The sequence below is a fragment of the Nerophis lumbriciformis genome, linkage group LG03 (assembly GCF_033978685.3).
Source record: "Nerophis lumbriciformis linkage group LG03, RoL_Nlum_v2.1, whole genome shotgun sequence".
In the NCBI taxonomy this organism is placed as follows: Eukaryota; Metazoa; Chordata; class Actinopteri; order Syngnathiformes; family Syngnathidae; genus Nerophis; species Nerophis lumbriciformis.
The window spans coordinates 60,122,501-60,147,620 of record NC_084550.2 but is presented as its reverse complement, the minus strand read 5'-3'; the positions used below and the strand labels follow the sequence as shown (position 1 = coordinate 60,147,620).

The following is a 25,120-nucleotide window of genomic DNA, read 5'->3' as shown; positions in this document are numbered from 1 at the left end:
AGAAGTGCACCACCTCTTCAAGCGATACATGCATTTATGGAGAGCGGGAGGGTCTTCTGTGTGTGTGTGTGTGTGTGTGTTGCAGCGGCAGGAAGGTTATTCTTCTTCCTTTTGCAAAAGCACTCCTGCCACTGCACTCAATTGTAGCTATCAGGCGGAACAATTAACTCGCCAAAGAGAAACAGTTGAAATAATGAACTGGTGGACCGCTGTCAGGTTTATGCACAGTCCCGATGAAGACGACTAGTGGTGGACTTTTCCTCAGGGGCTGGAATTGTTCCTTTTTCTGCACTGTACTTCCAAAAAGGCATGCTTTCGAAAATGTAAAGCTAAATCAAAGTTGTGCGTATACAATCGCGATCAAAAGTTGACATACACTTGTAAAGTGTATATATAAAGTGTATAATAATTTCTACAACTCTTATTTTTTTGTGATAGAGTGATTGGAGCACATACTTGTTGGTCACAAAAAAACATGAAGTTTGGTTCTTTTATGAATTTATTATGGGTCTACTGAAAATGTGAGCAAATCTGCTGGGTCAAAAGTATACATACAGCCAACGTTCCCTCTAAGGTGCGCGCCTGTGCAATTGCACACTGCTCAAGCGTCCTCTGCGCACGGCAAATCTATGCCACGCACAAAATCAAATTCAAAATCAATTTCCGACACACGGACACGACAGAGAAAACAGTTTTCGTCATCATTGTTCAAATATTGTAACGTCTGTCGAGACGCTTTGAGGACATGAATTCAATCCATCACTTTACTGAGCAAAACTCTTTATTGTCGGCCATAAACACATCACCAAAACATTAGTAAAAAAAATGATATCTAGCAAAACTGGTCATTTTATGCAGTACAAACCAGACCAAAAGCTTGTTGTAGCATCCTGGAAGAGTGCTGCAAGGGGTTCTGGGCAAGTTCCCTCTAATTGTTCATGTGTGTGAGCAAACACAAAAACTCCCTGAGCATTCAGTGGAGCACATGTGAGCAACATCACCAGCAGCACACCTGTCTCAAACAAATCTTTTATAATAACACTCAAATGAGAGGAGTCATTTTAATGAGATTATTTTCTAATATTAGTGATTTGGCCCACTTGTAATGAAAATAAAAGAAATCTTGTTTTTCATAAGCTATGGATTAGTATTGTACAATATGTGTGGGTGGGGGTCCTGCTTTGGAAATCATTTTTACCCCTTTCAGAGATCACATTTATTTCCCCTTAAACATTCTCATGTTGCACAATGAAATGTAAGCATAGGATGAAGTGTGCATTCCAGTAACTTTCTCTAGTAACAGCATTTCATGAGTAATATCAATAAATTAACATTAATAATAAATGACAGTAGAATAAGCACACGTATGACTGAGGAGTCATAGTGTAACTTTGTGTGGTGTTTGAGTTGTCCGACTTTTTGTGTGGCCATAAACGCACCAGTGGCTTAGTGGTATGCGTGTTGGTGACAGATGACAAGTTGGTTTGTACGGCAAAAAATGACTAGTTTTTCCAGATAGAAGTTTTTTACTCATGTTTTGGTGTGGTTATGGCCGAATATAAACAGTTTTGCTCAAAGTGATGGATATAATTCCTGTCCTCGGAGCATCTCGATAGACGTTACAATAATTGAACGGTGTTGACGAACACCGTTAGTGCCGCTTGTTGTCACTGTCACTCAGAGTTGCATTGCAAAATTACACAGAATAAACGTGTTTATTTTGTTTAGAATTCAGATGGGATTTGATTTGGTGCGCGGCATATATTTGCTGTGCGCAGAGGACGCTTGAGCAGTGCGCAATTGCGCAGGCGCGCACCTTAGAGCAGTGTTTTTCAACCTTTTTTTTCATTAAAAAAAATACGGAGGCACACCACCAGCAGAAAAGGTTAAAGAATTAAACTCCACCAGGTTGTCGTGCCTTATTTTGAGTTTGTTGTTGTTTCCTGTGTGTATTGCTTTAGTTCCTGTCTTGCGCTGTTATTTTGGTGACCCTTCCTGTTTTGTTGGTGTTCTCCTGTAGCAGCTTCACGCCTTCCTTTGAGCGCTATTGCCCGCCCCTGCTCTGTTTTCGCAATCAAGACTATTTAAGTTGTGCGTACGCTATCCTTCTTTGAGGGGACATTGTTGATTGTCATGTCATGTACGGTATGTGCTTTGTGGACGCCGTCTTTGCTCCACACGCTGTAAGTTTTTGCTGTCGTCCAGCATTCCGTTTTTGTTGACTTTGTAGCCAGTTCGGTTTTACTTTTGTTTTACATAGCCATCCCTATGCTTCAGTGCCTTTTCCTAGCGGGACTTGCCTTTTGTTGATTTTTTGGTTTAAGCGTTACATACCTTTTTACCTGCACGCTGTCTCCCGCTGTGCTCTGCCTATTGGGATCACGACAAAATCCTCGACGCGTTCCGACTTCTACAAAGCAATGAACTACCTGCTGCCACGTACTGATATGGAGTATTACATGGTTACCCTGCCAAGCTCTACACAGCACAGGCACTAGACAATGGCACATTATTATGATTATTGATTTGCAAAAAATATTTTTTGGACCAATTCGGTGAAGTTGCATGATTTCCCACGGCACACCAGGCAATATATCACGGCACACTAGTGTGCCGCGGCACAGTGGTTGAAAATCACTGCTTTAGAGGGAACGTTGGTTCTGGGTATTAGTTCTGTTGTGTTTATGTTGTGTTACGGTGGGGATGTTCTCCCGAAATGTGTTTGTCATTCTTGTTTGGTGTGGGTTCACAGTGTGGCGCATATTTGTAACAGTGTTAAAGTTGTTTATACGGCCACCCTCAGTGTGACCTGTATGGCTCTTGACCAAATATGCCTTGCATTCACTTGTGTGTGTGAAAAGCCGTAGATATTATGTGATTGGGCCGGCACGCAAAGGCAGTGCCTTTAAGGTTTATTGGCGCTCTGTACTTCTCCCTACGTCCGTGTACACAGCGGCCTTTTAAAAAATCATAAATTTTACTTTTTGAAACCGATACCGATAATTTCCGATATTACATTTTAAAGCATTTATCGGCCGTTAATATCGGCAGTCCGATAATATCGAACATCTCTACTCATGACACATTATCTGTATGTAATATTGGCTGCATTTCTGATAGTTGTTTGAGTGCCATGTTGTTCCAGACCACAGCAAACATTACCCAGCCTACAAAGGTTGTAATAAATCCATTATAAGAAGACAGCCTGCCGTTTCCTCTAACTTGGACACACACATCCATACCTTTGACCGATCTAAGCCAGTAATGTTTGAAAGCACTGCTTGCAAAGTGGCACTTTTAGTACTTTTTGCGAGGCCTCACCTGCCATCATGGAAAGAAAAAAAATGTAAAAAGAAAAAAAACTAATTATATTGTTATATGTATCCAGTGATTATACTATAGTTATTTTCCATTTAACTTCACCAGTTTTAGATTATTTTTATTCAAAATCGCTGAATTTTCACATTTGCCGTTCAAATACTGAGAAGAGACGGTGCGGTGAACAGCAGCCAGTTGAGGCACGTCACTCAGTGCCTCAACATGGATTGCTGACTCGGCTAACTGCTGGCCTGCTGTGCAGTGAGACTGTATTGCTATATGAATTATATTATACATTTCCATAGTTTAGTTACCTGAGGTATATAATGTACAGTGTATATTGTCAACAACTGTATGTGTGTAACGTATTTCTTGTGCTGAGCAATCATAAAACGGCTGCAAAAGACGCACTGGCTGAGGCTCCAGTAATCCTGCCTCCTGCACCCCCGCCGTAGAATTGTTATATCAACTAAAGCCCACACTTAAACTTTCCACGTGCAAGATTGAATCTATTTAAAAAAGTTATTTCATAAGGAGCCAAAAAGTGCAAAAACAATAATGTTCGTGTTGGAGGAGTTGTGAATGACTGCAGGGCCACAACATTAGGTACACCTGCAGACTGCAGGTGTACCTAATTCACAACTCCTCCAACACGAACATTATTGTTTTTGCACTTTTTGGCTTCTTATTAAATAACTTTTGTAACGTATTTTCATTGGCTTTTCTCTTTGTGATGTTAAGTTCCTGTTATGCGCTGTTATACAGTATATGCCTTGAGCTCTTATTTTGAAGGCGCTAAGAGCGGAAGTGATGACATGTTGTAGTGGAGCGGAGGTTTTTGAAATAAAGTGGTCCTCGTGTAAACTGGAGCCTCCGTGTTTATTTTGTAGTTTCATACAGTATAGGCGACATTTATAAACCCTCGGTTACACTTTTTTAAATAGATTCAATCTTGCACGTGGAAAGTTTAAGTGAGGGCTTTAGTTGTGGACTTAATTTCTAAGTAAAGGTAAGACCATAATAAAGTTTTTTTTATTAAATGTGCTTTTTTGTGTGCTACAGTTTGTATGTGTAAAGTTAAAGTTAAGTTAAAGTACCAATGATTGTCACACACACACTAGGTGTAATGAAATTTGTCATCTGCATTTCACCCATCCCCTTGTTCACCCCCTGGGAGGTGAGGGGAGCAGTGGGCAGCAGCGGCGCTGCGCCCGGGAATCATTTTTGGTGATTTAACCCCCAATTCCAAGCCTTGATGCTGAGTGCCAAGCAGGGAAGAATGCTGGTATGAGCTTTTAAACACAACCCCTTAACTGCTGCCAATCAAATGGTGAATAAGATACTCTTTAGGGTTCATATGTTTGTAAATCTGACTGTGATGAAGTCAGTGCCTCACCAGCCATCAACCTCACCGCACGTCACTGACGTTTATCTGTCACTCCTAATCGCTAAATCCCATGAAATCTTATACATCTAGTCTCTTACGTGAATGAGATAAATAATATTATTTGATATTTTACGCTAATGTGTTAATAATTTCACACATAAGTCGCTCCTGAGTATAAGTCGCACCCAAACTATGAAAAAAACTGCGACTTATAGTCCGAAAAATAGTGTGTTATAATTGCTGGCGACTAATGCCAGAGTCTTTTATCCAGGTATGAGATCCGGGACACACACATGGTGGAGGAAAACGTACTGCAGGTGCTGAAGGAGCGGGCCGACTTCGACAACTACAAGCCCCGCCCCTTCAACATGCGCGAATTCTACGACCGGACGGGCCACGACATCAAGGACATGCTGCTCTCCTGCTTGTACCGCGGCTTGGAGTGCAGCGCCGAAGACTTCAAAGTGGTGAGTCAGACACGCCGATCGTTACTTGGCCTCCGACTGGGGCCGGCGAAGGGTGTCCCGGTGCATAATGCAAGGTCAGCGTTGATGATTAAAACATGCGAACATCATGACCATGACGCTCATTGAGGTTGCTTGACGGTCTGAGAAGATTGGTGCAAAGCAGTTGTGCTCCACAGGCTACGTATCAGGTGGGCTTTGGTTGAGATACAAAGCATGTACGCATCTGCTGGTTTGTGTGTGACACTTGGCTGTCTCTCAAAGGTTAAGCAACGCTCCTATGAGAGCTTGAACGTTGAACCGTAGCTCGGTGATGGTGGTGTTTGCGTGTGTCAGAGCTGAACATTTCCACCAAGCGTTTTGTACCACTGTTGAAATTGTGAAACCTTGCATTCTCTAACAAAGCCTGGGATTTTATTGACCTAATTCACAAAAAAGGAGAAGACAACATTACAGCGGAACCTCAATATACGGACTTAACGTCCATAACGTAAATGACCGCCATAGGGGTGTAACGGTACACAAAAATTTCGGTTCGGTACGTACCTCGGTTTAGAGGTCACGGTTCGGTTCATTTTCGGTACAGTAAGAAACAACAAAAAACAAAATATACATTTTTGGGTTATTTATAGGGATGTCCGATAATGGCGTTTTGCCGATATCAGATATTTTGATATTGTCCAACTCTTAATTACCGATATCAACCGATACCGATATATACAGTTGGGGAATTAACACATTATTATGCCTAATTTGGACAACCAGGTATGGTGAAGATAAGGTCCTTTTTAAAAAATAAAAATTAATTAAAAAATTTTCTTGAATAAAAAAGAAAGTAAAACAGTTACATAGAAACTAGTAATTAATGAAAATGAGTACAATTAAGTGTTAAAGGTTAGTACTATTAGTGGACCAGCAGCACGCACAATCATGTGTGCTTACGGACTGTATCCCTGCAGACTGTATTGATATATATTGATATATAATGTAGGAACCAGAATATTAATAACAGAAAGAAACAACCCTTTTGTGTGAATGAGTGTAAATGGGGGAGGGAGGTTTTTTGGGTTGGTGTACTAATTGTAAGTGTATCTTGTGTTTTTTATGTTGATTTAATTAAAAAAACAAAACGATACCGATTTAAAAAACAAAACAAAAAAAAACCCCAAAAAAAACCAATACTGATAATTTCCGATATTACATTTAAAAGCATTTATCATCTCTAGTTATTTATCTACCAAATTTGCAAAATGTTCCACCGAAAATATTTTTCTTAGTGGAATATTTGATGTGAAGTAATGGGAACCTTGGATAGGTCAATAATTCATAATAACATTGATTTTGATTCAATATTATGTTTTGAGCAATGCCAGTTTGAAAGGGAAAAAAAAGCAGCTTTGTTTTATTAGTCAACATTGCAACTTTTTCTTAAAATACATTTTTTATTTCACTTTTTTTATGTTTTTGTTTATTTTAATAGTATTTTTAGAATGTACCGTGGGCCTTAAAAACATTAGCTGTGGGCCGCAAATGGCACACTTTAAACACCCCTGCTATAGATAATAAAAAAATTAAATGTGATAAATCTGTGGATAAAAAGCAGAGCCTGGCAACGCATGCGCGTTTATCATAACTCTCTCTCTCTCTCTCTCTGTCTCTGCCCCTCCCTCACAATTTGTTTTGTTTTCAACCCCTTCTTAACCCTGAACGTACATAGAAAATACACGCAACCCTAACCCAAAATGCCGGACATTTGAGGCATTTAAGAAACTCCGCCCTGACAGCTACGCAAAAGAGGACATGTCCGGTGAAAAGAGGACGTATGGTCAGTCTATCGTAGCCCGTTAGCTGCTAGCATGCCGTGTGTTGTGCCTTGGTGTGCATTGTTTACACAACGTACGTTACGCTATTTAATATGTCCGTGTGGAAACTCGTTCGGTACACCTCCGAACCGAACCGGAACCCCCGTACCGAAACGGTTCAATACAAATACACGTACCGTTACACCCCTAGACGGCCATAACCGTAACACCAGGAGGGGCTCCACAAACCACGTTAAACCCAGATTCCGATCGAACAAAGGTCTTAACTCATTCTCCTTCTATGCCACATCAATGTGGAATGCACTACCAACAGGTGTAATAGAAAGTGCATCTCTATCCTCCTCCAAAACCTCCCTAAAAGAACACCTCCAGGCAGCTACAACCCTAGACTAACACCCTCCCCCCACCACATCCCACCTCCCCGGACTGTAAATAATCAAATGTATATACTTGTTCTTATGCTTTCTGAGCTCACTATGGTCACTGCTCGCTGTACATATCCTACCAAGTCAGACCTACATTGTTACAATGTCCATTTCTCAGATGATATAATTGTTGATGACTGAAGTATGCTGATAGCAAACCAACCTAACCCCCCGCCCCCTCCACATCCCACCCCCCGGATTGTAAATAATGTAAATAATTCAATGTATATACTCTGATGATTAACTTGTGTGATGACTGTATTATGCTGATAGTATATATTTGTACCATGAATTGATTAACGTGGACCCCGACTTAAACAAGTTGAAAAAACGTATTGGGGTGTTACCATTTAGTGGTCAATAGTACGGAATATGTACTGTACTGTGCATTCTACTAATAAAAGTTTCAATCAATCAATCAAAAACAGGGTTTGTAGATGGAAAAGTAAGTACGAATAATAGGTTTCCAGCCTTGACAAAAGTTCATATTTTAGTTACCGTATTTCCCGGACTGTAGAGCACACCGGTGTATAAGCCGCACCCACTAAATTCCACAAGAATCTAATTATTAGCCCCACCGGACTATAAGCCACATACATATACAGTGTGAAATTAGTTATTCACACAGAAATATTTTGTAAATGTTTATTGACATACCTTAATTGTTTCCAAACGGTGTCTGTAACGCGGCAGTAAAACGGATGGTCAAACAAAACAGATGGTCAAACAAAACAGAAGTCATCGTCATGGCTGTGGATGATAGCTCCCCAATTAGCTGAACAGGCTCAATAAGGTGACGTTTTGGGGAATTTGTGAAACTGAAACAATACAAAAAGAATGCCACTCGTAAACGTGTTAGCATAGTTGCTAATGCTAACAATGCTAGCTTCTTTACATTACAATAGCACATGCAAAATATACATGGAAACACTCCTCCAGACATCACACATGGGGCGGTATAGCAAGTATAAGCAATTTTTGTTATATTGTAAAACTTACAAATGTTGCTTGGAGTGATGAATGAAGAATCCATACGAGTAGAAACGCTATGGACGGCTAGAAGAATGAACGGCACTTACTCTTCCGGTTGAAAGCTCAGTCTAAACGGTAGAACAATGTAGCACTGCAGCACCATCAGTGAGCGGGCTTGTACAAAAAAAGGTGGCGCCGTAGCACAAACAATAACACACCTATTCAGTGTCTTTGCTTGTTTAAAAAGCAAAAAATATTTGCATTATGACCGTCAGCGAAGAAAAATCCATAAACCAGCCGCAGGGTTCAAAGCTTTGTAAAAAAGTAGCGGCTTATAGTCCGGAATTTACGGTGGTTTGTACACTTTAAACAGAAAAAAAGCACACTATACAGTACTTTACATCAAACAAATATAACAATGGGGTGATGGATGAACTTTTTAATGCATAACGAAGGCTAAACAACAACGAAACGCCCTGCCTACTGTTGCGTCGGACCAGTTCTTCCTCCCAGGGAATCTAAGTTACTGGTCAATCCCAAGTTCTTTCGATGACATATATGCTGAGTAAGAAGGACCATCAAGACAGAATTGGAATATTTTCAGGTTTATACCAAAGCTTTGGGAGATCAACTTACCGTATTTTTCGGACTATAAGTCGCAGTTTTTTTCATAGTTTGGCCGGGGGTGTGACTTCTACTCAGGAGTGACTTACGTGTGAAATTTTTAATACATTACCGTAAAATATGAAATATTATTATTTAGCTCATTCAGGTAAGAGACTAGACGTATAAGATTTCATGGGATTTAGCGATTAGGAGTGACAGATTGTTTGGTAAACGTATAGCATGTTCTATATGTTATAGTTATTTGAATGACTCTTACCATAATATGTTACGTTAACATACCAGTTGGTTATTTATGCCTCATATAACGTACACTTACTCAGCCTGTTGTTCACTATTCTCTATTTATTTTAAATTGCCTTTCAAATGTCTATTCTTGGTTTTGGGTTTTATCAAATAAATTTCCCCAAAAAAGGCGACTTATACTCCAGTGCGACTTATACTCCGAAAAATATGGTAATCAATACATTCATATCGGCTGCTCTAGTTGATCTGGCATTCCATGGGAAAAACGCACTCTTTTCACACAAAGACCACTCCCATCTCCCCCTCGCAACACTGATAAGAAACCAATGGGGGAGGTTTTCACATTCCAAGGTTGAGACATCAAACAGACAATCTGAAAACAAAGAGAGACTGGTAGAATAAACAAAGGAAAAGTACTAGTTACTCTAAACATGGCTATGTAAAAAGAAATAACTCTTACCATATTTGCATCCTTCCACACTACACACACACCGCACACATTGTCACTAGCCTCACTTTACCTTGTTGAAGTTGAGGTGCCAGTGTCTACAACGCTGTGGATACTCCCTGAATGTTTCAAAACTTTGGAAGAAAGCAATCTAAGTATATTTAAATGAGACTAATCCGAATATCACTTTATTTAAAAAACGGTGCTTTTTCCTACTTACTTTCTTTGGGTCTCATATTGAGCTAGGAAAACTAGTCCGAGTAAAAAAACACTTAAAAAAGCACACTCAACATAAGTGTTGAACCTTCACGTTTATAAGAGTGTTTATGCTACCAAAACAATTGTACCGCTGTTTGCACCCTTCAATTGGTTCAACAAACACTGCAGCTTGGTGGTAATGTGGTGTCGGTGCCAGAAACGTGAAGATCAGCTCAGCTTGTAAAGATTGTTGTTGTTTTTGTTTTTAAACTGTTGGATGTTGACAAGTTGGAAAGCAGGCACATAAATACAAGGTTTTACATTCTGTACTATTCCAAGCGTGATTGAGCAAAAATAAAGCTTTTATTCATTAAGTTTGAAATGGTAAAGCGGCCGTCCAGAAACTTGAGGGTTCCTGGTACGAATTCAGCTGCCGCCATCCTAGTCACTGCCGTTGTGTCCTTGGGCAAAACACTTGACCCACCTTGCTCCCAGTGCCGCTTAGACTGGTGCATGAATGTGAATGAATGTTCAGTGGTGCTCAGTGGTTTGCTATTTATTAGCCACAGGGCAGCTGTGGCTGCAAATGTAGCTTACCACCTACCATGTTGCTGTTATTAATACTAAATGTAGCTTACCACCATCCATGTGTTTATTAATACTAAATGCAGCCTGCCACCATCAATGTGTTTATTATTATTAATGATAGGTTACATTTAATAATAATAATACTAACACCATCAATGTGTTTATTATTATTATTAACAGTATTATTAATTATTAATTAAATGTAACCTACAAAACATCAACATGTTTATTATCAAATGTTGCTTTCCACTATTAATGTGTTTATCATTATTAAATGTAACCTACTACCATCAATGTATTTATCAAATGTAGCTTACCACTATTGTGTTAATAATTATTATTAAATGTAGCTTACCACCTGCATAGTGTTTATTATTATTATTAAATGTAACCTACTACCACCAATGTTTTTATTAATATGAAATGTAGCCTACCACAGTCAATGTGTTTCTTAATAAATGTGGCTTACCACCAACATTGTGTTTATTATTAACATTAAATATAACTTAACACTATCAACTTGTTTTTTAAATGTAGCTTATGACTATCAATGTGTTTACTATTATTAATACATGCAGCCTACCAAAGGTAATGTTTATTATTATTATTATTAAATGCAGCTTACCATCATCAATGTGTTTATTATTATTATTATTATTATTATTATTATTAAATGCATCTTTACCGCTATCAATGTGTTTATTATTAAACGTAGCTTACCACCATCAATGTTTTTATTATAATTAAATGTAACTTACCACCAATTGTTATTTATTATTATTTATTTATTATCAAATGTAGCTGACCACTATTCATGTGTTTATCATTATTAAATGCAGCTTACCACCTTCATTGTGTTTATTAATATTATTATTATTATTATTATTATTATTATTAAATGTAGCCTACTGCCACCAATGTTTTTAATATTGTTAAATGTAGCCTACCACTGTCAATGTGTTTATTAAATGTGGCTTACCACCAACATTGTTTGTTAATGATATTAAATATAACTTACCACCATCAACGTCTTTATTATTAAATATAGCTTATGACCATCAATGCGTTTACCATTATTAATAAATGCAGCCTACCTCAGTCAATGTCTTTATTATTACTATTATTATTATTATTATTATTAAATGTATCTTACCACTATCAATGTGTTATTAAATGTAACCTACCACCAACATATTTATTATTATCAAATGTAGCTGACCACTATTCATGTGTTTATCATTATTATTAAATGCAGCTTACACCTTCATTGTGTTTATTATTATTATTAAATGTAGCCTACTACCACCAATGTTTTTAATATTGTTAAATGTAGCCTACCACAGTCAATGTGTTTATTAAATGTGGCTTACCACCAACATTGTGTCTATTATTGATATTAAATATAACTTACCACCATCAACATTTTTATTATTAAATATAGCTTATGACCATCAATGCGTTTACCATTATTAAAAAATGCAGCCTACCACAGTCAATGTCTTTGTTGCTATTATTATTAAATGTATCTTACCACTATCAATGTGTTATTATTAAATGTAACCTACCACCAACGTATTTATTATTATCAAATGTAGCTGACCACTATTCATGTGTTTATCATTATTATTAAATGCAACTTACCACCTTCATTGTTTATTATTATTATTAAATGTAGCCTACTACCACCAATGTTTTTAATATTGTTAAATGTAGCCTACCACAGTCAATGTGTTTATTAAATGTGGCTTACCACCAACATTGTGTTTATTATTGATATTGAATATAACTTACCACCATCGTCTTTATTATTAAATATAGCTTATGACCATCAATGCGTTTACCATTAATAATAAATGCAGTCTACCGCAGTCAATGTGTTTATTATTATTATTATTATTATTATTATTATTATTAAATTTATCTTACCACTATCAATGTGTTTATTATTATCAAACATAGCTTACTTCCATCAATGTGTTAATTTCATATATTAAATGTAGCTTGCCACCATCAATGTGTTTATTATTATTATTAAATGTAGTTTACCACTATCAAGGTGTGAATGTGGAGTGAATGAATAATGGGTTCTTATTAGTTTTGAGTGTCTACAAAAGCACCATATAAATTAAATCTATTATTATTATTATTATTACATGTGAAATACTCCCCCCCAAAAAGATGATATATATACTATAATATATTCTCTATATATTACATATCTAAAACACAACATGGAACACAATTTCCATATGGCTGTGCACAGTACGCCAAATGCCCTCGAGTCTTTCATGCACCGACGGGGATGATTTGCTTCCAACTCGCCGCAATCTGCAATCTGATGCGACGCAGGTAGTATTTCTAGCGTGTTTACTCCCCAAAGCTGCTTACAGCTGCTGGAAACACCGTTAATGCAGTAATTGTGGCGACGATGTATGTATGTGTGTATGTGTTGGTGGGGGGTCAGTAGTAACGCACAGCTGCAGAGTCTGCTGATATTTCTGTTTTTATACCACTGAGCCCAAAGCAAAGACAAGTCATCAAAGGAAGTGCCATCCATCCATCCATCCATCTTCTTCCGCTTATCCGAGGTCGGGTCGCGGGGGCAGCAGCCTAAGCAGGGAAGCCCAGACTTCCCTCTCCCCAGCCACTTCGTCCAGCTCCTCCCGGGGGATCCCGAGGCGTTCCCAGGCCAGCCGGGAGACATAGTCTTCCCAACGTGTCTTGGGTCTTCCTCGTGGCCTCCTACCGGTCGGACGTGCCCTAAACACCTCCTTAGGGAGGCGCTCGGGTGGCATCCTGACCAGATGCCCGAACCACCTCATCTGGCTCCTCTCGATGTGGAGGAGCAGCGGCTTTACTTTGAGCTCCTCCCGGATGACAGAGCTTCTCACCCTATCTCTAAGGGAGAGCCCCGCCACCCGGCGGAGGAAACTCATTTCGGCCGCTTGTACCCGTGATCTTGTCCTTTCGGTCATAACCCAAAGCTCATGACCATAGGTGAGGATGGGAACGTAGATCGACCGGTAAATTGAGAGCTTTGCCTTCCGGCGCAGCTCCTTCTTCACCACAACAGATCGATACAGCGTCCGCATTACTGAAGACGCCGCACCGATCCGCCTGTCGATCTCACGATCCACTCTTCCCTCACTCGTGAACAAGACTCCGAGGTACTTGAACTCCTCCACTTGGGGCAAGATCTCCTCTCCAACCCGGAGATGGCACTCCACCCTTTTCCGGGCGAGAACCATGGACTCGGACTTGGAGGTGCTGATTCTCATCCCAGTCGCTTCACACTCAGCTGCGAACCGATCCAGTGAGAGCTGAAGATCCTGGCCAGATGAAGCCATCAGGACCAAATCATCTGCAAAAAGCAGAGACCTAATCCTGCAGCCACCAAACCGGATCCCCTCAACGCCTTGACTGCGCCTAGAAATTCTGTCCATAAAAGTTATGAACAGAATCGGTGACAAAGGGCAGCCTTGGCGGAGTCCAACCCTCACCGGAAACTTGTCCGACTTACTGCCGGCAATGCGAACCAAGCTCTGACACTGATCATACAGGGAGCGGACCACCACAATCAGACAGTCCGAAGTCAAAGGAAGTGTAATAATAATAATAGGCCAAGTCATTGTTTTGGTGTGTGTATAATAGCTGGGTATTATGGTGTGTTCTGAATTTTAATGCAAGTGTTTCGTAATTGTGTAATTTATGCATCTTGGGCATTTTATCAATTCTAGTCAACTTAAAGGCCTACTGAAACCCACTACTACCGACCACGCAGTCTGATAGTTTATATATCAATGATGAAATCTTAACATTGCAACACATGCCAATACGGCCGGGTTAACTTATAAAGTGCAATTTTAAATTTCCTGCGAAACTTGCGGTTGAAAACGTCTAGGTATGATGACGTATGCGCGTGACGTCGATGGTTGCAACGGAAGTATTGGGACGCCATTGTATCCAATACAAAAAGCTCAGTTTTCATCGCTAAATTCCACAGTATTCTGGACATCTGTGTTGGTGAATCTTTTGCAATTTGTTTAATGAACAATGGAGACTGCAAAGAAGAAAGCTGTAGATGCGATCGGTGTATTAGCGTCTGGCTACAGCAACACAACCAGGAGGACTTTGACTTGGATAGCAGACGCGCTATCCGACGCTAGCCGCCGACCGCATCGATGATCGGGTGAAGTCCTTCGTCGCTCCGTCGATCGCTGGAACGCAGGTGAGCTTCGGTGTTGATGAGCACATGAGGGTTGGCGTAGGTGGAGAGCTAATGTTTTTATCATAGCTCTGTCGAGGTCCGTAGCTAAGTTAGATTCAATGGCGTCGTTAGCAACAGCATTGTTAAGCTTCGCCAGGCTGGAAAGCATTAACCGTGTAGTTACAGGTCCATGGTTTAATAGTATTGTTGATTTTCTGTCTATCCTTCCAGTCAGGGGTTTATTTCTTTTGTTTCGATCTGCAGTTAAGCCCAATGCTATCACGTTAGCTCCGTAGCTAAAGTGCTTCACCGATGTATTGTCGTGGAGATAAAAGTCACTGTGAATGTCCATTTCGCGTTCTCCACTCTCATTTTCAAGAGGATATAGTATCCGAGGTGGTTTAAAATACAAATCCGTGATCCACAATAGAAAAAGGAGAGAGTGTGGAATCCAATGAGCCCTTGTACCTAAGTTACGGTCAGAGCGAAAAAAGATACGTCCTGCACTGCACTCTAATACTTCACTTTCACGTTCCTCATCCACGAATCTTTCATCCTGGCTCAAATTAACGGGGTAATCGTCGCTTTCTCGGTCCCAATCCCTCTCGCTGCTGGTGTAAACAATGGGGAAATGTGAGGAGACTTTCAACTTGTGACATCACGCTACTTCCGGTACAGGCAAGGCTTTTTTTTAATCAGCGACCAAAAGTTGCGAACTTTATCGTCGATGTTCTCTACTAAATCCTTTCAGCAAAAATATGGCAATATCGCGAAATGATCAAGTATGACACATAGAATGGATCTGCTATCCCCGTTTGAATACAAAAAAAATAATTTCAGTAGGCCTTTAAGTCTGTCACTGCACGCCTTCTTTTAAGACCCTTAAATGTCAAGTCGGACCTTCGGCGTATTCTCCCATCGACATCAATTAATCAATCAATCAATCAAAGTTTATTTATATAGCCCTTTAATCACAAGCATCTCAAAGGGCTGCACGAGCCCTCAGATCCCACATCATACGGTACATAAGTACTTTTGTTATTACGCGCCTCGAGGACTGGACTAAGTCCAGCGCCCCCACAGGTGAAATATTGTGTTGCATTTGCAGTGAACACACAAGTCATAAAATTATTTAAGACTTCCTTTTATTGTCATTCAAATTTGAACTTTACAGTACAGATAAGAAGGAAATGTTGCATTAGCTGGTTGTAGTGCAGGATAAAAGAGCAATAAGGTGCAGATATAAATAAATAAATAGGTTAGTGTACAGATACATATATTGCACTTTTGCATATGCATCCACGTTATATTGTCTTTATATTCCAGCCATTTAATCCGTTTTGGGGGGGATTTGAGGGGATTATTATGATGAAAGAAATCTATCAAATATATTCTGATTGATTCCGTTGAGACACATGCAAACATCCATTGAGATGAGGACAAAAGCACTTATTAAATATCAAAAATTAAATGCACATGCTTGTCTAATGATGTGACCGTGTTTTAACACCCTGGAAGTTTAATACGTACAATTTCATCTGGACCGTGATCATTGAAATATGTGACTATTTTATGGAAAAGCGTTAACTGATTAGATTTTTTTTGACAGTTAACATCAAACTGTCATGCTCCCGTGCGCAAGCACACACACACACACACACACACACACACACACACACACACACACACACACACACACACACACACACACACATACATAAACACACACATACATAAACACACAAGCGTCACAAACTTTTGTAGTAGACACAACCGAACATCGCTAGTACCATCAGGGTGGTTATAATAACAAGTGGAACAAACATAATCTACGGATTATTTTTCACATCCAGCCATGAAAAAGAAGCTGTCATAGCATGCATACACACACTACGTCACCATGGCGACACACTTTCACGTTCAAGCACTGCCTGGATTCGATACGGCCTGGTGCAACCATCACTTTCTTGTGAATAATGTGTATCCATATTATGTATGTATGTATATAGATGTATACATACTGGATATATGTATACGTGTGTGTGTGTGTATATATATATATATATATATATATATATATATATATATATATATATATATATATATATATATATATATATATATATATATATATATATATATATATATATATATATATATATATATATATATATATATATATATATATATATATATATATATATATATATATATATATATATATATATATATATATATATATATATATATGTGTGTGTGTATATATGTGAATGTATATATGTTTATGTATGTGTATACATATATATGTGCGTATATGTATGTATATTAGTATTTATATGTATGTATATATGTATAAGTATGTATAAATATAAAAATGTGTATTTATATAGATGTGTGTGCATACGTGTGTGTGTGTGTATGTATGTGTATATATATGTATATATTTGTGTATATATATGTGTGTATATATGTGTATACAGGTAAAAGCCAGTAAATTAGAATATTTTGAAAAACTTGATTTATTTCAGTAATTGCATTCAAAAGGTGTAACTTGTACATTATATTTATTCATTGCACACAGACTGATGCATTCAAATGTTTATTTCATTTAATTTTGATGATTTGAAGTGGCAACAAATGAAAATCCAAAATTCCGTGTGTCACAAAATTAGAATATTACTTAAGGCTAATACAAAAAAGGGATTTTTAGAAATGTTGGCCAACTGAAAAGTATGAAAATGAAAAATATGAGCATGTACAATACTCAATACTTGGTTGGAGCTCCTTTTGCCTCAATTACTGCGTTAATGCGGCGTGGCATGGAGTCGATGAGTTTCTGGCACTGCTCAGGTGTTATGAGAGCCCAGGTTGCTCTGATAGTGGCCTTCAACTCTTCTGCGTTTTTGGGTCTGGCATTCTGCATCTTCCTTTTCACAATACCCCACAGATTTTCTATGGGGCTAAGGTCAGGGGAGTTGGCGGGCCAATTTAGAACAGAAATACCATGGTCCGTAAACCAGGCACGGGTAGATTTTGCGCTGTGTGCAGGCGCCAAGTCCTGTTGGAACTTGAAATCTCCATCTCCATAGAGCAGGTCAGCAGCAGGAAGCATGAAGTGCTCTAAAACTTGCTGGTAGACGGCTGCGTTGACCCTGGATCTCAGGAAACAGAGTGGACCGACACCAGCAGATGACATGGCACCCCAAACCATCACTGATGGTGGAAACTTTACACTAGACTTCAGGCAACGTGGATCCTGTGCCTCTCCTGTCTTCCTCCAGACTCTGGGACCTCGATTTCCAAAGGAAATGCAAAATTTGCATTCTCAAAGTATTGAGTATTGCACATGCTCATATTTTTCATTTTCATACTTTTCAGTTGGGCAACATTTCTAAAAATCCCTTTTTTGTATTAGCCTTACACAATATTCTAATTTTGTGACACACGGAATTTTGGATTTTCATTTGTTGCCACTTCAAATCATCAAAATTAAATGAAATAAACATTTGAATGCATCAGTCTGTGTGCAATGAATAAATATAATGTACAAGTTACACCTTTTGAATGCAATTACTGAAATAAATCAAGCTTTTCAAAATATTCTAATTTACTGGCTTTTACCTGTGTATATATATTACTGTGTGTGTACAGTATGTGTGTGTGTGTGTGTACAGTGTATATATAAGTGTATATGTCTATAAACGTGTATTTATGTATAGTGTATTTGTGTGTGTGTAATATGTGTGTATGTGTGTATACGTGTATATATGTAAGGAGGCACTTGAAGAAGAATGGGCTGCATGGTCGAGTCACCAGAAGAAAGCCATTTCTGCGCAAATGTCACAAAGTATCCCGCTTACATTACGCCAAACAACACAGAGACAAGCCCGAAAAACTTCTGGAACAAAGTAATTTGGAGTGATGAGACCAAAATTGAACTTTTTGGCCACTCGACCATGCAGCCCATTTTTCTTCAAGTGCCTCCTTATTGTGCACCTTGAAACAGCCACACCACAATTTTTCAGAGAGTCCTGTATTTCAGCTGAAGTTATTTGTGGATTTTTCTTTGCATCTCGAACAATTTTCCTGGCAGTTGTGGCATAAATCTTTGCTGGTCTACCGGAATCCCTCATTTTCCACTTCTTATTCAGCGTTTGAACACTGCTGATCGGCAAAGATATACCCCTTTCCTGTTTTATGCAGTTCAATTACCTTTTCTCGCAGATCCTTTGACCATTCTTTTGCCTTCCCCATGACTCAGAATCCAGAAACATCTGTGCAGCACTGGATGAAAGATGCAATGGTCTGTCAGAAGCCCAGAAACTCACTGACCTTTTATACACACACATTAATTACAAACAAACATGTCACAGGTGAGGATTGGAACCTTGATTAGCCATTCAAACCTGTTTGTGTCAACTTTAGTGCATGTTATCAGGTCAAAGTCACTGGGGTATGTCAACTTTTGATCAGGGTCATTTGGGTACTTTCTTTTGTCATTTTGATTTAAAAAGAGTAAACACAGTTGTTTGCCAATAAAGAGCTTCACACAACCATTAAGCATGAGTGGAAGAAAGGTTTTTGTGTTATCATTCATATTCTCTGAAGAATGGCCAGGAAATCATAAATTATCCCAGGGTATGTAAACTTATGAGCACAACTGTATATATAATACATTTTTATATATATAATTTCTTCTTTTTAATTATTTTCTAGGTAAACACCATAACCTTGGATCTTATTTGCACACTCAGTTCTTTGCACCACATATTTTAACAATTCCAAGCAATTTTTGGGCAATTGCGATCGATTTTCACTGGCTGCTCTGGAGACCATTCAAAGCAATTAGGTTTCAATTGTGTTTCAAGGTGAAAACACTGCTGAAATATGTCTATTTCCAGCCATCATTATGGATGTTCCTTATGCTTTAAGGCCAGCGATTGTTGACCATGGACTTTTCTGTCGAGCTGCGACTGCTGTGTAGAATTTTGCTGTCCAGCAGACCAAACACATGGACAGTTAAAGGGGAACTACACTTTTTTGGGGGGATTTTGCGCATCGTTCACAATCATATTGAGAGACACGATGTATTTTTTTTAATGCAAAAAATTCAGGATTGTAAATGAAAGGCAAAATTCCCATAAAATTGTTTATATTACTGGTCATAAGCCAGAAAGTAGTCAACAATCCACCGATGTTCAGCCCCTCCCAAATGCATGAAAGGCGAATCAAATGCGAGGAAGTGCATCAGGGACATCTGGGGGAAAAAACATAAAACCAGACAGAGGGAAGCCTTCAGCAGATGCTTGTGGCACAAAAGTTTGGGAGGTACAAGTAAAGTACGACACAGCACATCCTGTCAGTGCACTCAAGTGCTCCCAAAAGCTCATGGTTCTTTGGATCTTTGCGGCGCAAATGCCTGCCAGCTATGTTTTCTGGTGAGATTTTAACATTTTGCAACATTTAGTTATGTTTCGAGGTGTAGAGTAGGGATGTGTGATTAATGTACTTCGAACCAACATCAAGGTTTTAATGGTTTCTGGTGAGATTTTAACATTTTGCAACATTTAGTTATGTTTCGAGGTGAAGAGTAGGGATGCGTGGTTAATGTACTTCGAACCAACATCAAGGTTTTAATGGTTTCTGGTGAGATTTTAACATTTTGCAACATTTAGTTATGTTTTGAGGTGTAGAGTAGGGATGCGTGGTTAATGTACTTCGAACCAATATCAAGGTTTTAATGGTTTCTGGTGAGATTTTAACATTTTGCAACATTTAGTCATGTTTCGAGGTATAGAGTAGGGATGCGTGATTAATGTACTTCGAACCAATATCAAGGTTTTAATGGTTTCTGGTGAGATTTTAACATTTTGCAACATTTATGTTTCGAGGTGTAGAGTAGGGATGCGTGATTAATGTACTTCGAACCAATATCAAGGTTTTAATGGTTTCTGGTGAGATTTTAACATTTTGCAACATTTAGTTATGTTTCGAGGTGTAGAGTAGGGATGCGTGGTTAATGTACTTCGAACCAATATCAAGGTTTTAATGGTTTCTGGTGAGATTTTACCATTTTGCAACATTTAGTTATGTTTCGAGGTGTAGAGTAGGGATGCGTGGTTAATGTACTTCGAACCAATATCAAGGTATTAATGGTTTCTGGTGAGATTTTAACATTTTGCAACATTTAGTTATGTTTCGAGGTGTAGAGTAGGGATGCGTGGTTAATGTACTTCGAACCAATATCAAGGTATTAATGGTTTCTGGTGAGATTTTAACATTTTGCAACATTTAGTTATGTTTCGAGGTGTAGAGTAGGGATGCGTGGTTAATGTACTTCGAACCAATATCAAGGTTTTAATGGTTTCTGGTGAGATTTTAACATTTTGCAACATATAGTTATGTTTCGAGGTGTAGAGTAGGGATGCGTGGTTAATGTACTTTGAACCAATATCAAGGTACTAATGGTTTCTGGTGCAATTTTATCATTTTGCAACATTTAGTCATGTTTCGAGGTATAGAGTAGGGATGCGTGATTAATGGACTTCGAACCAACATCAATGTTTTAATGGTTTCTGGTGAGATTTTAACATTTTACAACATTTAGTTATGTTTCGAGGTGAAGAGTAGGGATGCGTGGTTAATGTACTTTGAACCAACATCAAGGTTTTAATGGTTTCTGGTGAGATTTTAACATTTTGCAACATTTAGTTATGTTTCGAGGTGAAGAGTAGGGATGCGTGGTTAATGTACTTCGAACCAACATCAAGGTTTTAATGGTTTCTGGTGAGATTTTAACATTTTGCAACATTTAGTTATGTTTTGAGGTGTAGAGTAGGGATGCGTGGTTAATGTACTTCGAACCAATATCAAGGTTTTAATGGTTTCTGGTGAGATTTTAACATTTTGCAACATTTAGTTATGTTTCGAGGTGTAGAGTAGGGATGCGTGGTTAATGTACTTCGAACCAATATCAAGGTTTTAATGGTTTCTGGTGAGATTTTAACATTTTGCAACATTTAGTTATGTTTTGAGGTGTAGAGTAGGGATGCGTGATTAATGTACTTCGAACCAACATCAAGGTTTTAATGGTTTCTGGTGAGATTTTACAACATTTAGTTATAATTCGAGGTGTAGAGTAGTGATGCGTGGTTAATGTACTTCGAACCAATATCAAGGTTTTAATGGTTTCTGGTGAGATTTTAACATTTTGCAACATTTATGTTTCGAGGTGTAGAGTAGGGATGCGTGGTTAATGTACTTCGAACCAATATCAAGGTTTTAATGGTTTCTGGTGAGATTTTACCATTTTGAAACATTTAGTTATGTTTCGAGGTGTAGAGTAGGGATGCGTGATTAATGTACTTCGAACCAATATCAAGGTTTTAATGGTTTCTGGTGAGATTTTAACATTTTGCAACATTTTGTTATGTTTCGAGGTGTAGAGTAGGGATGCGTGGTTAATGTACTTCGAACCAATATCAAGGTTTTAATGGTTTCTGGTGAGATTTTAACATTTTGCAACATTTAGTTATGTTTTGAGGTGTAGAGTAGGGATGCGTGATTAATGTACTTCGAACCAACATCAAGGTTTTAATGGTTTCTGGTGAGATTTTAACATTTTGCAACATTTAGTTATGTTTCGAGGTGTAGAGTAGGGATGCGTGGTTAATGTACTTCGAACCAATATCAAGGTTTTAATGGTTTCTGGTGAGATTTTAACATTTTGCAACATTTAGTTATGTTTCGAGGTAAAGAGTAGGAATGCGTGATTAATCTACTTTGAACCAATATCAAGGTTTTAATGGTTTCTGGTGAGATTTTACAACATTTAGTTATAATTCGAGGTGTAGAGTAGTGATGCGTGGTTACCGGTAATGTACTTCGAACCAATATCAAGGTTCTAATGGTTTCTGGTGAGATTTTAACATTTTGCAACATTTATGTTTCGAGGTGTAGAGTAGGGATGCGTGATTAATGTACTTCGAACCAATATCAAGGTTTCAATGGTTTCTGGTGAGATTTTAACATTTTGCAACATTTAGTTATGTTTCGAGATGAAGAGTAGGGATGCGGGATTAATGTACTTCGAACCAATATCAAGGTTTTAATGGTTTCTGGTGAGATTTTACCATTTTGCAACATTTAGTTATGTTTCGAGGTGTAGAGTAGGGATGCGTGATTAATGTACTTCGAACCAATATCAAGGTTTTAATGGTTTCTGGTGAGATTTTAACATTTTGCAACATTTAGTTATGTTTCGAGGTGTAGAGTAGGGATGCGTGGTTAATGTACTTCGAACCAATATCAAGGTTTTAATTATTTCTGGTGAGATTTTAACATTTTGCAACATTTAGTTATGTTTTGAGGTGTAGAGTAGGGATGCGTGATTAATGTACTTCGAACCAACATCAAGGTTTTAATGGTTTCTGGTGAGATTTTAACATTTTGCAACATTTAGTTATGTTTCGAGGTGTAGAGTAGGGATGCGTGGTTAATGTACTTCGAACCAATATCAAGGTTTTAATGGTTTCTGGTGAGATTTTAACATTTTGCAACATTTAGTTATGTTTCGAGGTAAAGAGTAGGAATGCGTGATTAATCTACTTTGAACCAATATCAAGGTTTTAATGGTTTCTGGTGAGATTTTACAACATTTAGTTATAATTCGAGGTGTAGAGTAGTGATGCGTGGTTACCGGTAATGTACTTCGAACCAATATCAAGGTTCTAATGGTTTCTGGTGAGATTTTAACATTTTGCAACATTTATGTTTCGAGGTGTAGAGTAGGGATGCGTGATTAATGTACTTCGAACCAATATCAAGGTTTCAATGGTTTCTGGTGAGATTTTAACATTTTGCAACATTTAGTTATGTTTCGAGATGAAGAGTAGGGATGCGGGATTAATGTACTTCGAACCAATATCAAGGTTTTAATGGTTTCTGGTGAGATTTTACCATTTTGCAACATTTAGTTATGTTTCGAGGTGTAGAGTAGGGATGCGTGATTAATGTACTTCGAACCAATATCAAGGTTTTAATGGTTTCTGGTGAGATTTTAACATTTTGCAACATTTAGTTATGTTTCGAGGTGTAGAGTAGGGATGCGTGATTAATGTACTTCGAACCAATATCAAGGTTTTAATGGTTTCTGGTGAGATTTTACCATTTTGCAACATTTAGTTATGTTTCGAGGTGTAGAGTAGGGATGCGTGGTTAATGTACTTCGAACCAATATCAAGGTTTTAATTATTTCTGGTGAGATTTTAACATTTTGCAACATTTAGTTATGTTTCGAGGTGTAGAGTAGGGATGCGTGATTAATGTACTTCGAACCAATATCAAGGTTTTAATGGTTTCTGGTGAGATTTTACCATTTTGAAACATTTAGTTATGTTTCGAGGTGTAGAGTAGGGATGCGTGATTAATGTACTTCGAACCAACATCAAGGTTTAATGGTTTCTGGTGAGATTTTAACATTTTGCAACATTTAGTTATGTTTCGAGGTGTAGAGTAGGGATCCGTGATTAATGTACTTCGAACCAACATCAAGGTTTTATTGGTTTCTGGTGAGATTTTAACATTTTGCAACATTTAGTTATGTTTCGAGGTGTAGAGTAGGGATGCGTGATTAATGTACTTCGAACCAATATCAAGGTTTTGGTGGTTTCTGGTGAGATTTTAACATTTTGCAACATTTAGTTATGTTTCGAGGTGTAGAGTAGGGATGCGTGATTAATGTACTTCGAACCAATATCAAGGTTTTGGTGGTTTCTGGTGAGATTTTACCATTTTGCAACATTTAGTTATGTTTCGAGGTGTAGAGTAGGGATGCGTGGTTAATGTACTTCGAACCAACATCAAGTTTTTAATGAGTGCGATAAACAAACCACAAGAAGTAGAGGACTTTTTTCTCCGCCCTCGCCGGCATTTGATCAACAGACATGTTCGCCAAAACAAAAAACAAAACAGTCCTAGTTACCTGAAATACTAAAATAATGATTTACAAAGTCAAATTAATGATTTACTGTAAGTAAGCGTTTGCAATAAGCGTTTGAAAAAAAGAGTTAAAAGTGGGGCCACATGCTGACATATGCTTAACTCATCATGCTTAATTTATTACAGCATTTGTGAAGCCTGTAGTTGATTTTTATTATGTAAATGTTATATTTGTATCAACATGTGATAGCAGGGACCCTGCCATTCAAAACTAAGCTGCTACATTACTAATGATTAATGTAACAATAGCTGAAAAAAATAGTACAATAGCAATAGGAGAGACTATTCATCCCTGAACACCATGGAGTTCATGTAGGCTTTATGATGCAGTTACATTATTATATCAACTATCAGAAACAAACTCTTCATTTAATATAATGTCCTTTTTTGCTGCTTCAACACAGCTCATTCAACTCAGAAA

At 38.1% G+C, this 25,120-nt stretch overlaps 1 protein-coding gene across 1 annotated transcript in view; it reads left to right on the top strand.

Moving 5' to 3' along the window:
• Positions 1-25,120, top strand: part of asic1b (acid-sensing (proton-gated) ion channel 1b) — a 481,184-nt gene that overhangs the window by 36,895 nt on the left and 419,169 nt on the right. Inside the window, exon 2 of the mRNA XM_061940305.2 lies at positions 4,977-5,172. Coding sequence (XP_061796289.1) covers positions 4,977-5,172 — 196 coding nt within the window. The remainder of the gene's footprint in view (positions 1-4,976; positions 5,173-25,120) is intronic.